General features: G+C 61.2%; 1 protein-coding gene across 2 annotated transcripts in view; it reads right to left on the bottom strand.

The window, feature by feature from the left end:
* Nucleotides 1–16,412, bottom strand: part of CACNA1B (calcium voltage-gated channel subunit alpha1 B) — a gene marked incomplete at both ends in the record, with an annotated part of 175,908 nt that overhangs the window by 101,485 nt on the left and 58,011 nt on the right. For both annotated transcript variants that reach the window (XM_080820781.1, XM_080820780.1), the window contains 5 exons: nt 4,494–4,566; nt 4,800–4,931; nt 7,077–7,189; nt 11,184–11,296; nt 15,423–15,632. In XM_080820781.1, coding sequence (XP_080676907.1) covers nt 4,494–4,566; nt 4,800–4,931; nt 7,077–7,189; nt 11,184–11,296; nt 15,423–15,632 — 641 coding nt within the window. The remainder of the gene's footprint in view (nt 1–4,493; nt 4,567–4,799; nt 4,932–7,076; nt 7,190–11,183; nt 11,297–15,422; nt 15,633–16,412) is intronic.

The raw sequence follows: 16,412 nt of genomic DNA, 5'->3' as shown, positions 1-16,412 counted from the left end.
TATGTTTATTTACATTCCATTAAGAATGTGCTCTACAGGATGACAATTCCTCAATACTTGTAGGAATTTCCTGGGTGACTTAACAAGTGGTCAGTTTCCATGAACGTCCTCTGTGTCCCCAATGATGACTGCTTCGTTTGCCATCCGCTGGGTGAAGAGCTCCACAGACCTCACCTCATCCTACGCTTCGACAGAACCATATCCCAAACCTCGCGTGCGGTGGGGACGTCCACGGGCTTCTCTCCGTGGCTGCCCAGGGAGCTGAGAGGTCATGCTGGCCCGTGGTCGCTGCCTTCCTTCTGCTGTTATGGAACGCACTTCATTTTTACCAAAGCTTTTCTCCCTTAACTTGAACTTGGCTGATATTAGTATCATACCAGCTTTCTTGCGGATGATTTCTACTTTGTTTCCTTTTTTGTATCCCTCAACGTTTTATTTCAGTCCTCTTTCAAACACTCAGAAAGGAAGGATGGGTAATTCCCAGCAGACCTCTGTGTACCGACTACCGGGCTTGAGAGCCGTCAAAGGGAGAGGCATCCCCCGACGAGAACGCCGCCAGCCTCCCAGCGGCATGGCACCCGCATCCGGTCTTCCTCATTCCCAGGCAAGCGTTTCCATTTTCACTGCAAGATGCTAGAGACGATATTGTTTTTCATGTTTTCATCCTTATTTAAGTAGTATCATATGCTGTGTATTTTTCTGAATCTTGCTCTTTTTTTGCTTAATATTATACTTGTGAGATCCATCCGAGTTAACACATTTAATTCATGTTCCTGCTGTACAGAAACCACAACACACTCTTCTTATCCGTGCTTGTGACAATGGGCACCGCTGGCAACACCCAGTTATCTGCTCCTCTAAGGAAGGCTGCTGTGCCGTCTCCCACGCCTCCCCGTCTCCTTGTGCGGCCGGCAGGAGACGCTGCAGAGCACAGACCCACGACAGGAAGCACGCGTATGCAAGTTCTAGTTATCAGATTTTATGACATTACTCTACCCCCAGTGGGCGACCAACCCAACGAGCATAGAGGAATCTCCATTTCTCCACATCTTCCCTAAAACTAGGTATTGGATTTCTTAACTTCCGCGCTGCTGACAGGTGGAGAGGTTGTCTCGCAGTGGGTCTGACTTGCATCTCAAGCAGCACTGGTAATGGTTCTCACAGTCTTTCGCGTCAGCCCAGCTTCCCCTCCTGTGAGATGCCGCAGGTTTACACTCTGCCTCTCGCTGTGACGTTGTCTTTTCTCTTTGATTGGTGGGAGTTCTTGACGTGACCTGGACATGTCAGTGGTTATTCTAATACTGTGGAAATGTCTTCTCCAAGCTTATGACTTTTTTTAAACCTTTTCATGGTGTCTTTTGATGCACAGAAAGGTCTATTTTAGCTGTCAAATTCGTCAATGTTTTCCTTTACGATCTGTGCTTCTTGGATCTTCAGAAGGACTTCCCTACCCTGAGTTGGTACCGTTACCCTCCTGTGCACCTTCTAAAATGTCAGATTTGCTCTTCACGTTCAGGTCTTAGTCTACAAACTCATTTCAAATATGGAACAAGGTAGGACTCAATCTCCTGTTTTGCTCTGTGGATAACCGAATCGTCCCGTGCCGTCTGCAGGCACCCTTCACGCTGGAGCCCAGACCCCACGAGCACCGCATACGGTGCGTGTGTCGGGAGTGCGCACGCGTGACCTTACGCCCGCTGCCTTCCTCCTCCCCAGGGAGAACTCTACCCACTGCCAAAGCTCCCCTTCTGAACATTCAGCTGAACCCGCTCACCCCTACATGGAGTCCTGGCTTGGGAAGTTATTCCTTGTGATCTCCTTACTTACTGCAAATAAAAGTTCCCGTAGTGTGGCACCCGCCCCCTGCTGTGGTCTCTTCCTGTAAGTCACAGCGGCAGCCCCATCAGCGCGGTGGGGTTACCGCGGTGACCCTAGACTCATGAAGCTGGTACCTTCATCTTTGTCTTCTCCGGAGTCACCCGCGCGCAACTGGAATAATGTCTTTCTTAAAGTTTCACAGAATTTACTCATAAAATTACCAGAACATGGCGGCTTGGGTAGGCAGATTTTTAATCATTCAATTTCCGAAACAGTTCAGGTCTTTCATTTCTTCGTGGGTTAGTGTAATGTTATTTTTTTTCTTCTAAGTCGTTGGTTTTACTAAACATACGGAGTCTGTGGTGCTTTTGGCGACCGGGCAGTTGGTAACCCTCCGTATCCGCGTTTGAACGTGGCCGGCTCCCCCTTGCGCTTGAGCCTCGGCTCTCTCGATCCGTATGCTGGGGTCATGGTGGCCCGACCCCAGGATTTCACATTCCCTCCCCGACCCTCAGACTGTCATTCTTCAGCGGGGAGACGCTTTCTAGGGTCGTTTTTAAAATGTTCTCTTCATCACAATACATCTAGGTTTGACATTACTTCTGTTCATCCTGCTTGGTCCCCAGAGGACTCAGCCCTCAGACTCGCCCGGAACAGCGCTGGCAGCCCCCTCTCTCACCTGACATGGGAGCTTCACCCCTAAGTCCCCCCACATCTCCCGGCTCACCCGCCCTTCCTTCGGTCGTGTCCGGGGCATAATTTACCCTTTACTTTCCTATTTACACAGCAATAGTTTCCACACCCAGGATTTCTACTTAGTTCTTTTTCATATTAACTTGCTCTTGGTTCTCAGGTATTTTCTTTCATAATTTTATTTATGGGTTACAAGTTTTCCCTCGAACACCACATAGGTCTCGGTCACCGGTGCCACGCTCCTACTGCTGTTTCTTCCAGAGTGAGCTCACCTTCCGACTGCAGGGTTGGCCCTCTTCCTGGGGTCGGCGTCGCCACGGATCAGCCCGCGCACTCACCACGAGCGGACCTGATGGTATTTTCTTCCTGGCCACACACTCTCCCTACCCCTTCCGGCCCGTTCAGAAGCAAGAGCACCCGCCATCCTGGGGTCTCGGGCCCCAGCCCAGCACCGTCCATGGAACAGTGCAGGCCAGGCCTGGCCAGCCATCTGCCCCTGTGACCCTCTCGGCCTCCTCCAGCCGTGGTCACCCTCTCTCAGCTCTGCTCCTCAAAGGGTCACACACCTTCCCCAGCCCTGCATCGGGCAGGCCACACAGCGATGCTTCCAGCCCGTCTGCCTCACTCGGACCACAGCCCAGGGGCCCGGTCTCCGCATCTCTCCTCACTGTTCCATTTCCAGCCACAGTTTGTTCTCTAGTTGGCTGGCTCCTTTGAATTTCTAGATGCATTTATTACCTCATTGCTGTGTTCCAGAGCAGAGGGGTCCGGGGTCCAAACCAGAACACCATCTGACCAGAAGAGCCCACCTGTTTCCTCGAACTTGGGCTCCCTCTTCCCCTCTGTCCCATACCACCACCACTAACCGACCACATCCTGCTCCCTTCTTGCAACAGAACAAAGCAGAGCTCTGTGGGTCACGTCACCTCCCTGCTTTGGGAGCCTCTGAGACAGCGCCAGCCGGGTACAGCCACTTGGCCTGGCCCGGAAGGCCCGTCCAACCTGACATCCACCGGCCCCAATCCTTCTGCCGCAGACCCCGTGCCTCTGCTGCCCCGACTCTACTCACCTTCCTACCGTGGTGTCTGGACACATTCCTGCCGAGCCCCCTTGCCTGACTTTCGAGATCCCACAGGGCAGCCCTGGTGCCCCACAGCAGGAAGGAGCTCCTTCCCATCATTGAGCAGATCGCACCGCATAGGAAAGCTCGTGGCCGCCCTCTGCAAGAGGCCCCAACTTGGAGGCCAAGGGCAGCCCCAGAGGCCAGGGACTAAGCTGAGACCCCAGCCCGAGCACACATGGCCTGTTGGGCTTCCCTATGAGTCATCCTGGGCAAAACCACCACCTACCCGCTCAATTGCAAGCATGGCGTCAAAGGAGGCTTCATAAGACAGAAGCATCTGGCATTATCCTACCGGTGGGGCCAGGCATAGTGGGCACCAGGGGCGCTACAGCCCTGCAAGGGGGCAAACGGCTCAACCGAGAGAGTCTCCAAAAGGAAACCCCCCCAAGAGGGCGAAGATGGCCTGAGTGACAAGGTTTGCCTCACAGACACTCGGGCCCAGAGCCTTGGCTTCCCCAGGAATCGTGGCCGGCACCTTCTCCAGACCCAAAAGAGAACTAAAGGACCCCTGGGCCTGACAGACAGGAGGGAGAAGCATGGGTGTGCTTTGTTGTGTCATTCGCAGAGCGTAAAAGACAGCAGGGACTCCAGGTCCTAGACGTCGGGGGACAAGTCGGCGGCTTGAAGCCCAGTGGCCACAGGACCCTTGAGTCCCCCAGGGAACTACACGTGCTTCTTGGGACCCAGTTTCTCTCCAGACCCAGGCTCTGGATTTGATGGCAGAGTCCCAGGGACTGGAAACCTCCCTAGGCTCATCTCCCAGTTGTTCTCTTCTGGAAAGTTCTGTCTGAAATGTTGGCTGTGTTGGGGGTGCAGACACTGACAGGGAAGTCTGCCTTCCCCATGCCTAGAGCCTTACCTGGAAGACGGTGAGAATGGCCGCGGGGAAGGTGTCAAAGTTTGTTGTCGGGGTCTCATCTTTAAAGTTGAACCTGAGAAAAACAAGACGTCCTGGGAGGAGACTGCCCCGCCGGGAGCCTGGGGACAGGCACCTCAACTTGCAACACCGTCTGGGCTGCGGGTGGGCTGTGTGCCTGGTACCCTCGTCCCGGGGGGGGCCTCCCAGCGGAAGACAGGCTGGGGGGGGGGCGCCCAGGCAGCAAGTGTGCTCTGCGCTCTGCCTCCCTGGAGGGGACCCAGCCTCCGACGACCCCGGGCCACTTACTGCCCCCCGAACAGCTGCATGCCCAGCAGCGCGAAGACCACAATGAACAAGAAGAGCAGGAAGAGCAGGCTGACGATGGACTTCATGGAGTTGAGCAGAGACACCACCAGGTTCCGCAGGGAGCTCCAGTACCTGCCGGGCAGGGGTCCGTCCACGCCGGCTGCGCCCACCCGCCTGCCCGCGCCCCGCCCCGGGGTTCTCGCGGCCACCCCTGCACCTTCCGGGACCTCCCGAGCTCCCGGACCCGACACCTGGAGCCCAGGGCACGTCCCCGGAGCGCCAGACCCCTCCCCTGGGGGGTTCCGGGGGGCGGCCGACTCACCCTCAGCTCCCGAACCTGCCCATCCCTCTGCCTGGCGAACGGCGCCCGCTCCCTCTCCACCCCCAACGCCCGAGCAGCTCCGGGCGCCTCCACTGGGACCACGAGGGGAGGAGCAGCCGCAGCGGAAGGTCCCCAGCCCACGGCCCGCACAACCCAGTGTGAACGCCCCTCCCCCCGAGGGCCCAGGACGCAGCGTGGATGTGGGGTGGCACTGTAAGACCATTCCCCGGCGTCCCACGGTGCCCACCCCTCCATCGCACTCCCACAAGGCTCCTGGAGGCCAGAGGCCACGTCTCCGGGCACACCTCGTGCACCGGGACCCCATGGCACACAGGCCCCACTGGAGGCTGTGGTAGGCTGACTGTCGAGAGCTCACTTGCCGGGTGACTGGAGGTCCCACCCCCTGCCGGCGTCTGGAGAGCCCCTCCCCAGAAGAGGCGGGGGCACTTTGCCTCCAGCCGGCTCAACACACACTACACACCCGTGTCTCTGCACGGTGGTTCCACCGGCCTGGAAAGGTGGGTGTGGCAGGACAAACAGCACTCACTGCCCATCCCTGGGCCCCCAGGTCCTGTCCTCCCAAGTGCCGACAGCACAGAGGCTCGCCTATCTTCCATGGGTTCTCCTACAAGGCACGTGAGGGTTCATGGAAGATGGGCTGGAAAACTCTGGAAAAGCCAGCCCACCTCAGGACAGCAGCCTGGTTTCTGGAAGGAATCAGAGCCCCTCAGACACCCGTCCCCGCAAGCGGGGTGAAGGGTGCTCTCGCGGCCACCTCACGGCACGGGGACGCTACGGAGGACTGGCCGCATGGCCCACGGGACGCCCAGCAGGGTTCGCGGACCCAGCCGGCCCCAACTCTTGCCCCCCAGCCTCTCCTGCACTGACATCATCGTGTCCTCCAGCAGTCTCAGGCTGGGATCTAAAACAGATTGGAAGAGACCAGAAGAACTCCCCTGTACCCCGGGGAGACGCGTGGGGTTCTGAGAGGTCACTGCGGGGATGACCTAGAGCCCCAGGGCCCCGCGCACAGGCTCACTGCCGACAGGTCTTCTCCCTGGGTCCTGCCGCTGTCAGAGCTGCTGGGCAGACCGCGTGGGAATCGGGCTGGAGCGTGCGTGGGCTACGCACTCGCGCAGCAGCAGTCCGGGATTCAGGGTAGGCGCGGTCCCTGCTGTGCTGTGTGCCCACCGCCCCGACCCGCGGAGCGCAGAGCGGCCTTTGCTGGGGGAGACGCACCCCCTCTTCCCAGCACTAGAAGCCTCACAGAGGGGCCCAGCACTCGCGCAGGAATGGCATCACTCCGCCGCCTTGGCCTCAGCCCCGTCGGAGACAAAATGGAGCGACTGGGGTCCAGGTTATGTAAGGGACCCAGTGGGAGAGAACGGACGACACGGGCCCGTGGCTGTCGTCCTGCCACTGCACGGCGTCCGCTTCAGCAGACCGCGACAGGCACAGGGCGGAGAAAGCCGGCCCGGGGAACGCAGCCCCTAAGGAAGCCCCGAAGAGACCAAGCTGGCTCGGGGGAGGTCAGAGTCCTCTGAGGCCTCCCTGGGGGCGGGCCTGACCGGAGGGGGCAGACTTGGGGCAGGATGATGGAAAAAAACTTCCACGTGATCATTTCTTTTGTCTCAACTGCCGATGCAGCAAAGTCGACGGGGCTACTGGTTTCAAAAAGGGTCAGCAGGAAGCTGTGGGAAGCAGACTGAGGAGGGCCGGGGGGCCCGCACAGAAGCCTGAGCACAGACTCGGCCCCCACGGCCGAGACAACTCGCGCTGGGCGGGCGCTCCGTAAACTCTTCTGTATTTAAGCCAATTATAAGCACAAAAAGAGATTCCGGACAGCTGGGTTCAAGGCCAGCACCACACGTTCCTGGTAACAGGCGCCCGGCGTGGCTCCGTCGGACGTGACCTGCGCTCCCCACCCCCTACCCGGGAGCACGTGGGTAACATACTTCGTGACCTTGAAGATCCGCAGCAGCCGGAGAGCCCGCAGGACGCTGATCCCGAAGGAGGTTCCTGGCTTGATGGCAGCCCAGACCACTTCAAAGATGCTCCCCACAATGACCTGTGTGGGGGACAGTCTCCGCCTCAGGCACACGCCCACTCGGCCCACACCTGCACCTCTGCGGGAAGCACCTGGGATCTCGCGGGAGCGGCCGCGCGCACAGAGCTCCCGCTGCCCTCGGGGAGCACGCCCCAGGCCCAGTGCCCACCTGCCCTCCAACACGCCCACCCTGGACACACCACGGGCACGCAGGAGGCAGAGCAAGGGTCGGCCTACTGGTTTCCCGGCCAGCCAGCTGCAAATCCGATCAGCCCGAGGCTCGGAGAAACTGGTGACTATGCCAGGACCACGGCCCTGGCCACGACCAGAGACCCCCGTGTAGTCTACCGCTGGTCCATTAACCCGCATGTCTGCTCGGGCAGGGGCACTGCTCACGGGTCCCCCCACATCCACAGCCCCCTCCGCATATGTCTCCACGTTGAACACAGGAGCATCGTTGAGAGCACAGCTGACGTCCTGCTGACAGCAGCCGGCCCAGCAGCTGCACCAGGCTCAGCAGGAGGACGGCCCAGCAGCCGCACCAGGCTCAGCAGGAGGACGGCCCAGCAGCTGCCCCCGGCAACACAGCACATGGGCCAAGCTTGCCGCCAGCTGTCCTCAGTGAGCCTGGGCACCTCCAGTAGGCACACAGCAGCCGGGCGTTTGTCTGGGGCTGGAGCTCACCGTTTCCTCAATCTGTGTTCTTCCTGTGGGTCATGAGATGGCCCCCGAGATGGCCCACAGGGATCCCCACTACTTGGTACCCCGTCGTGTATAGCCCTGTCTCTCAGGGGTGGGTTGGACTTCCTGACTCACTTCCAGCAAACAGAACTGGCAGAAGTGATGGGCTGTCACCTCTAAGACTCGGTCACAACGACTGGCTTCCTCCTTGGTGCTCTCAGCTCTGCTGTAGCTCCCCAGCTGCCGCGATGGAGAACACGAGGGAGCCTGGGGAGAGGCCCCCGTGACCAGGGACTGAGGGCCGTTGGCCACAAGCAGGAGCTTAGGTGTGAGCTCCCCGCCCCAAAGAGCCTGTGGTTCCTACAGTCTTGTGGGAGACTGAGAGCTGGGGCCCCTCTTCAGTCACACCTGACCCCCCACCCAGACGGGAGAGATAACCAGTGTCAGTTGTTTTAAGCCACTAAACTTTGGGGGAATTTGTTAGGCATCAAGAAAAAAACAATGCACATCTTGGAGACCGAAGTGGGGCGCTCTGCAACGTGGGAGCGGCTTCCAGAGCCAGAGAACAGGCACGGAGCAGCGTGTCCACGGGCTCTGGACAAGGAGGGACTGCAGAAGAGCGGGCAGAGCCCTGTTGGGTGCCAGCAGGAAGTTCGGCCACACCGCTGCCCACAGCTGTGTGAAGAGAACAAAGTTTGCCACGTGGACCGGAAGGTCTCAGAGATCGCCAAGCAGAGTCTGCCAGTGCGACCTGGGGTCCTGGTGCTGCCCATAGCCGGCGTGGGGAAGAGGGCAGAGGCAGTGCTGTCCACCAGCACCTTTGGAAACATTCTGCCTGTCCAGACAGCAAAGGGTGCCAAGTTAGGCGATGGCACGGTCCAGAGGAAGCCAGGGCACAATGGCAAGGCCCTGGGCGCCCAGCCCCACAGAGACGGCCCGGGCCGTCAGCTCGACGAGCAGCAGGCCCTCCGGGGCACCAACGTGCGCTGGCCTCAGCCATCTCAGCACGGACACCGCACGGGGAAGGGCCTGTCACAGGAGTCCGGGTAGGGGGAGCTTCTGTCGAGTGGAAGCCAGAGGGTCACAGCACGCCCACAACATTCTGAAAAGACTGAGCTATGCAGAAACGTCACCAGCTTGGGCTGAAAGGGACGCCGACAGTACAAGACAAAGAAGTGGCCTTCGGATTCCTCAGACTCTACAGGGAGGAAGTGGGCTGGGAGAACCACCCAGGGGAGACACGCGCTGACTTTCCTGGAGCAAGGCGATGCACACGCCAAAACCAGAAGCCCAGAGGGCGTCCCAGTCCTTCAGAACTAATCCCAGGACCTCCAACTTCTCCGCACCTGATTCCTGAACGGCTGTGGGCCAGAGACTCCCTTGTTCGTCCCACTGTCCCCTCTGAACAGGAATACCGACAGCAGCCCGTCTGGGCCATCTCGTCACCGTGTGGGTGACAACTTGTCTCGCTAGTTCCCTGGGTGCACAGGTGGGGAGGGACTGGGCAGCTGTGCGTGAGGCTCCCCGACCACACCTGGGCCTGGTGTGGACGGAGAGACTCCGAGACCACCCTGTGATGGGCGGACGTGGCTGCCTTTTACATCAGGAATGGCCAGAGTGTGGACTGTGGACCCTAGCGACCCTGTCTCCTGGGTTCATGTCCCTGGGTAGTATTTCCCACCCCTTGTCAAACGTGGGCTGGGCCAACTGACTCATTCCTGACAAATAGAATGCAAAACTGATGGGTCATCTCTCCGAGACTGGGTTTCTGTGCCTTCTCTCTTGGGTACTGTCCGTCTCTCTCTCAGATCACAAGCTGTCACGTCATGAGGACACTCGGGCAGCCTGGGGAGAGACCCACGTGATGGGGACTAAGGCCACCAACCACATGAGTGAACCTGGAAGCTAGTCTTGAGTCCCATCAGCAGCATGTGACGGGCTTGAAAGCAAATTCTCCTGCCCTACTCAATCCTCGGAGTGGCCATGTCCCAGCTGTCAGCTGCACTGTGACCTCGAGAGACCCTGGGCCACAGGCACTCAGATAAACCGGGCTTAGACCCCTGACCTACAGAATAAGTGAGACAATACACACTTACTTTATGCTGCTAAATTCTGGAATAGTTTGTTCGCCTTTGCGCAAATCATTCCCACATCCTGGGATCCCGTTAGTTCAAACCGGAAGACACAGACACATTTATAAGATCAAGGGTTCTCGGTGATCTCGTGACCCTCGCCAGGTGCCTCTGGCCTGTGTGCACCACAGCCTTTCCCCGTGACAGAGCAGGGGACAAGAAGCCATCTCAGGAAACGTCTCAAGGCGCACCCTGGGCAGCCACTGCCCCACATCCCCATAAGGTCAGGCCGCGCTGCATGGTGACCACCCGCCTCTCCGGGGCCAGAACCCCTGGGTCCACGCTGCCTCCCCCACAAAGTGTCTGGGCAGCGACCTCTGCGGCCCCTCGTCCACAAAGCGGGCGTCCTTCGGAGGGTCTGACAGCCACAGACACAGTTTCTGTCAGCTCCACGGACGCCGCCCTTAATCTCCACTGACAGAAAAAGTCAGCGTCGCCCTGAAGCCCCAGTTGAAGACTTACCCGCACCTGCGCCCGGGCTCCCCGCTACCTCGGGGTGCTACGGAGGCAGGAGCCTTCCTCAGGGCAAACAGCCACTTCTCACTGGGGCCTCCCTGGGTCGGAGCTCCTCCCTGGGCTCTGGGGGCGGTAGCAGGGAGGCGTCTACGGCCCTCGGCCTGGGAAAGCCTGTGCAACCTCCTGCCTTTGTCCCAGGGAGTCCTGGCAACACCTGCTCTGAGGCCTCCCCGACCTGCAGAGGTTGGTGAAGGGACCCAGGCCAGCGCCCACAAGGAGGGCCGGACCTGAAGCCTTTGTCCAAGCCGCCCAGAGCCAGATCTACAGGACAGTGAGGGGTTGGGCTCACGGCCCCCTTGAGCTCTCTGGGGACACTGAGCCCTCTGGGGAGCAGGGCCACACGCGAAGGCTGGTTGTGCCAGGCACAGACTCTACGGACAGAACCAGGGCGGGCGGAGGAGGCCCGGCCGCTGACCCTCCTAAGTCAGAGCCTGAACAGGCCTCCCCTTTGTCCGACGCCCCTCCCCGTCCCTAGGAAGCCTTCCTGACCCGCACAGGGGCACCGTACCCTCTGCCTCCAGGTCGTGAGGCCCAGACCCCAGCATGCACCGGGTGCAGCCCAGTGGGAGGGAGCCGTGTGCACTCTCGAGCAAGGAGGAGGCCGTGTGCACTCAAGCAAGGAGTGGGCCGTGCGCACTCTCTACAGCCTGGCCCCAGCGGGCACCGCTCAAAAGGCTCTCACTCACCCCAAAGTCGAAGCAGTTGAATGAGGACCGGAAGTAGCTTCTGGGCCCCAGGCCATACATCTTCAAGGACATCTCTGTGAGGAAGAGACCCAGGAAAACAAACTCTGCAAAGTCTAGGAGAAGCCGGAGAAGAGGGGGATTAGCTCTCAGCCTCCTCCCACCTGGCTCCAGCCCAGACTGGAGGACACCAGACCTCTGGGCCCTCCCAGGGTTGAGCCCTGCAGGCCTGGTCTGTGGCCCCTGAGCCCGGAGATCTCAGCTCCGGAGAACAGTGATCAGGGTTGGGACTGGGAGGGGCACAGAGAGACGCTGGTTCCAGTCTGAAACAGGGTGCGTGCCCAGCACCTGCGGCCCAGAGACGGGCCCCGCGGGAAGTGAGGTCCTGGGACCGGGCTCAGGAGTGAGGGCTGAGGCCACGCAGCACTCCCCAGAGGACAGCCCGCGACCCATCCTTGTGCCTGCAGGCCTGCTCCCCACCCCGGGCCCTGAGCATGGTGGAGACCCTCAGTGTCCTTCTCAGAAGCCCCCGTCTTTCCGCGAGACCCCTCCTCAAAACCCCCGCGTCACTGTGTTTGGTCTTCGTCTCATTCATGTGTCCGCCTCCCCCCTGAGCACTGCCCGGCCCGGCCAGCACGAAGCTCCTGGGAACCGCCAACGCTCGCCGCCCCCTCACTCTGAGTCACACAGAGGCTCCCGCGGGCGCCTTCCCCTTCCTGCAGGCACCCCCTCCTGCCTCGCCCCGGAGACCCGTCCCTGGCAGTGTGGACCCTCGAGGGTCCCAGGACCAAAGGGAGGCCACGCTGGACCTGAGGGCCATGCTGGGAATTCCAGCCACAGAGACAAGACACCAGCCCCGGCCCAAGTGACACGGCGAGGATGACCAGACAGCAAGGGCTGCAGCCGGCTCTGCCCTGGCCAAACCGGGAAGTGCAGGCCGCAGAACAAGGTTACTGTCTCTGACCCTCCTCCCCGGGGCCTGGGCTGCCATCAGCTCGCTATTCCGTACAGTGGCCCACAGGCCCCACGGCCTCTGGTCCCCGAACGCCAGGGGCCGGGAAAGCAGCTCAGGACTCAGGGCAGAGCCTGCGCCCGAGGGTACAGTTCACGAGCAGGAGTGGACAGCAAGCTTCAGGGTCCGGTCACTGGAAAGTCACCAGCCCACCCTTCCAGGGCCCTCTGGCAACCAGACCAGTGGGAAACTAGAGCTCAAGCAGCTCCTGATAAAACAGACAATAGAAGAGGAGACCCCACAGCTCTGGCCCCCGACATCTGCTTTCTCCCACATCTCTCCACCAAGCACGACCCTACAGAGACCCAGCAGCCACAGCCAGGGGCGGACCTACAGTAGCCAGACTCCATGGGAGCAGAAAACACCAGCCCGCCACCCACACACAGACACACAGCGATCTGTATGCACCCAGGTCTCAGCTGTGGGACCCCGCCTACCCCTACTATGGCTTGAGTTCAGGGATAATCATGCGCAGCCTCTGAAGCCAGCCAAGCACTCACTACGGCACTGAGCCAGGCATGGGCTAAGGGGAAGGCACAGCTGACTCCCTGGAGAAGCCGGGAAGCCGGTGTCCCAGGCGTGGAAGCCCACGGACCCAGGCAGAAGAGCCCACTGCAGCCAGGCCTGCACGACGGACACCTGGGCTGCACTGAGCAGCAGGCGTGACGGGGGTAGGGAGCGCCACCCTGCCCCCAAGTCCAGCTCGGAACACCCCAACAACCCGCACGGATCCCAGGCTCCCGGCCACCGAGGCCCAGAGCCCTGCACACAAGGTCACAAAGCACCTGCCCCATTCGGAGGGCTCAGATCCTGGAGGAAGAAGCCACGAAGACGGGACAGCGCCCCGCCCACATGCCAGACCTTGGAGCTCCGGCGGCCCAGTCACTGGTCTTGCTCCCAGGAGATCCAAGTGAGAGCCGTGCGGGGAGCCAGCACCAGAGGTGCCAATGGTAAGACGTCCTCCGAGGAGAGGAGCAGCCGGAGCCAGGAACCCCCCACGTCCTGCCTGACCTTCACTCTCTCTCTGTCAGACGCTCAGGCTCCCCTCCGAGGCCAAGAAGGGGTAGCCATCCGTTCACTCCTGAATAATTCGTTCAGCTCTCAGAAGCTGGTGCTGCTCTGAACTCGCAGGGGAGACAGAGCGGACGCTTCTCTCTGGGCAGTCACACGCCAAGGGGGGAGCGGAGGCAGTGAACTGACAGTGCTTGGTATCATCGTAAGAGGACACGGTGCTGGGGAACGCGGGACGGAGGAGAGGGCGCTCAAGCCTGTCTTGTGATGCCAGGGGGCTCAGAGGAGGACGAGGCCCAACAGCCAGCTGCCTCCCTTCGCCCTCCGCCACGCCGAGCTCCAGTCTCAGGCGTTCTGGTGGGCACGGGGGGGCGGGGGGGTCCTGGAGGGACAGACGGCAGACGCGCCCAGAACCCGTTCTCTGCAGGCTGGCCAGTCTCAGGGCCGAGCCCTATGGGGAGCTCCAGGGAAGCTAGTCCTGGTGGCAACGCCCCCCCACCTCCGCCCCTGCCTCTGCGTCTTGCAAGACCTGCCCTACCTGGCCGGATCAGCCTTCCTCAGCTCTAGCCCAGCTGCCAGGGACAGAGCCCAGGGACAGAGCCCAGACAGGCCGATGCTGCGTCGACCCACCTCTGCCCTAGGTCATGCCAATGAGTCAGAAATTCCTGGGGAGCCACAGAGAAGACAAGGCAGCAAGGGGAAGGATGCCTGTGGCCCGGCCCAGCCCCTGGACACTCTCGGGCCCACGCTCGGGTGGCGGACCCCCAGGAAACCGGGAGGGACCCCAGGACTGCCAGGGCACCATCGGCTTCTTCCACGGGAAGGAAAGGCCTGGCGAGGAAGCCCCGGGAACAGCCGCACCGTGGGCCGGTCGAGAGGAAGGCCCCCTCCCGCTCCCTACCCAACCCCCAAGCGGAAGGAGACTTTGTCCCCAGGAAGTACTAACCTCAGTCCCAAGCAAAGTCCCCAGACACCAAAGTACAGGCCCCAGGACACAGGGACTAGGGGCGAGAGCGGCTGTCACTTCACTTTGCTGCCCTGGGAACCCCGAGCCAGGCTGCCTGTCGGGAGCGCCCGGGGGCCCCCCTGGCTTCTTCTGCCCCTAATCCTTCCCCTTCAGACAGCAAGAGCTTTCAAGACAATTCTGGGAAACTGCACCCCAGCGGTCACCCCCCCATTTTCAGGTGGGCTGTGGAGACATCGGTCCGGACCACGTTAAGAACACTGCCCAGGTGGCCCGAGCTCCTGCTTAGGGCTGAGGGGCTCAGCGGTCTGAGGGAGGGGAGCGCGGCTGGCCCGGCAGGGCCGGGACTCACAACTAGGAGGCTCTTCTCTGGAGGAAAGACTCTCTTGCCACCTCACTCCAGGCTCCCATGGACAGAGCAAGGGGAACCCAAAATAGGCCATGAGTCCACCTCGGACCCAGACACCAAGCAGGGTTACGGTAGCTAACCCCGGGGCACAGGAAGGCGGAAGGCCTGACCCGAGCGTGTCACCTCTACAGCTCTCGTGAGGTGGGACCACAGACCCCGGCCAGGCTCCCCACGGCCTGCAGAGCCCTAGCGTACAAACCGCTGGTCCTAGAAGGTCAGCCCTGGTCCCTGGAGAGGGGCAAAGGACCTCTTCCAGGGGTCGGTTACCTTCCTCCTTTCCTCCTTGGAATGTAGCCAGGGCCAAGAGAAGCCATGACTCACATGCTCGTGGCCTGTCCTTAGGCTCACGGACATGGGCAAGTCAGCCCTGGTTAGGGTCAAAGAGCAAAAATGGCTAGCAGCCTGAGAGCCCGTGAAGAGCCCGTGAAGAGCCCGCGAAGGCAGGACACTTCCTCCGCAGGAGCCCAGGGAAGGGGCTGCAGCCTCACGGCAGACTGGAATGAGGGGTAGGTCCCCCGGTCCGTGGGCCTGAAGCCCTTCCAAGGGAGGACATGGGTCCCCGGGGCCCGGCTCGGGCCGGCTCACCCCATTGCCCTCGGCGCCCCGGGCGCCGCCTCATTTCCCAGCACACTGACAGGTGTGTTTCTAAGCCGTCGCAGTCATCTAGGCCTCCCAGCACCCGGGGCGGGCAGCTCAGGCCCCAGCAGAGGCCCTCGGAGGCACGCCGGTCAGCGCCGGGTCCTACCCGGGGCATTCCAAGGCGACGGGCTGTGGACCCGGACCCCCGCGCTGCAGGCGTGAGCCGGCTCAGGAGGAGGTAGGGGACGCCGGGCCGCAGCTACGTACACAGGGCCGTGGTGAGTCGCTGGGGCTGGTTGTAGTGGACCATGGCCACACAGAAGGTGTTCAAGGCCACCACGCACAGCACCACCCAGTAGAAACTCTGCGCCTTCACCATGCGGCGGATGAAGAAACGGAACATCTTCTCCTTCCTGCGGAAGTACGACGAGCCGTCCGTCTTCCCACTCTTGAGGCTGGCACGGGCGAAGGGGGACCCTGGGGGAACAAGGGGCTCGCTGAGGACACGCTCGCCCTCACAGACGTGGGCCCCGTGGACACACCCCCAAGGATGGGCCCCCCCAGGAGAACACCTCGCAGGCCCCTGCCCGAGCCGGGTTGAGCCCAAGGCCCCGGTTCTAACCACAGGCCCCGTGGGCTCCCGGCGTGTGGCTGCTTACTCTGCAGCGGGTCCTGACCCCACCCCTGTCCGCAGGTGAGGGGACCGAGAGCCTTGCTGGTCTCCATGGTTACCAGGCTCCAGATGGTCTCCAGCCCCTCCGGGCCACCCGCCAGCGGTCCCGATGCTCCGGGGCCATCCCAGCTCCTCTGTGGGCCTTGAAGAGCACTGCAGCCTCCGGCCCCTCCCACTGCAACTCAGAGATCGGCAGCCACTGGCTACCTGTCTTTTTCGAAGAATTTATTTGTTTATGACAGAGAGAGACAGTAAGAGAGGGAACACAAGCAGGGGGAGTGGGAGAGGGAGAAGCAGGCTCCCCACGGAGCAGGGAGCCCGATGCGGGGCCCGATCCCAGGACCCCGGGATCACGACCTGAGCAGAAGGCAGGTGCCCAAACGGCCAAGCCCCCCAGGACCCCTGGCTACCCGCCCTCCAGTACTTCGACTGGAACCCAGCCAGCCGCTTGGTCTGCGGCCGGTCCAAGGCGGTGGTCCCGGAGCAGAGACAGAGGCGGGTGTGGCCCACAATGCCCAGCACAGGCTCCAGAATGCCTATGTGTGAGGCTCCCACGGCCGCCCCTCGTCTCCGTGTTCCCACCG

The sequence above is a fragment of the Martes martes genome (assembly GCF_963455335.1).
Source record: "Martes martes genome assembly, chromosome: 12".
Classification (NCBI taxonomy): Eukaryota; Metazoa; Chordata; class Mammalia; order Carnivora; family Mustelidae; genus Martes; species Martes martes.
The sequence above is the reverse complement of the archived record's forward strand: the minus strand, read 5'-3'. Positions and strand labels throughout refer to the sequence as shown.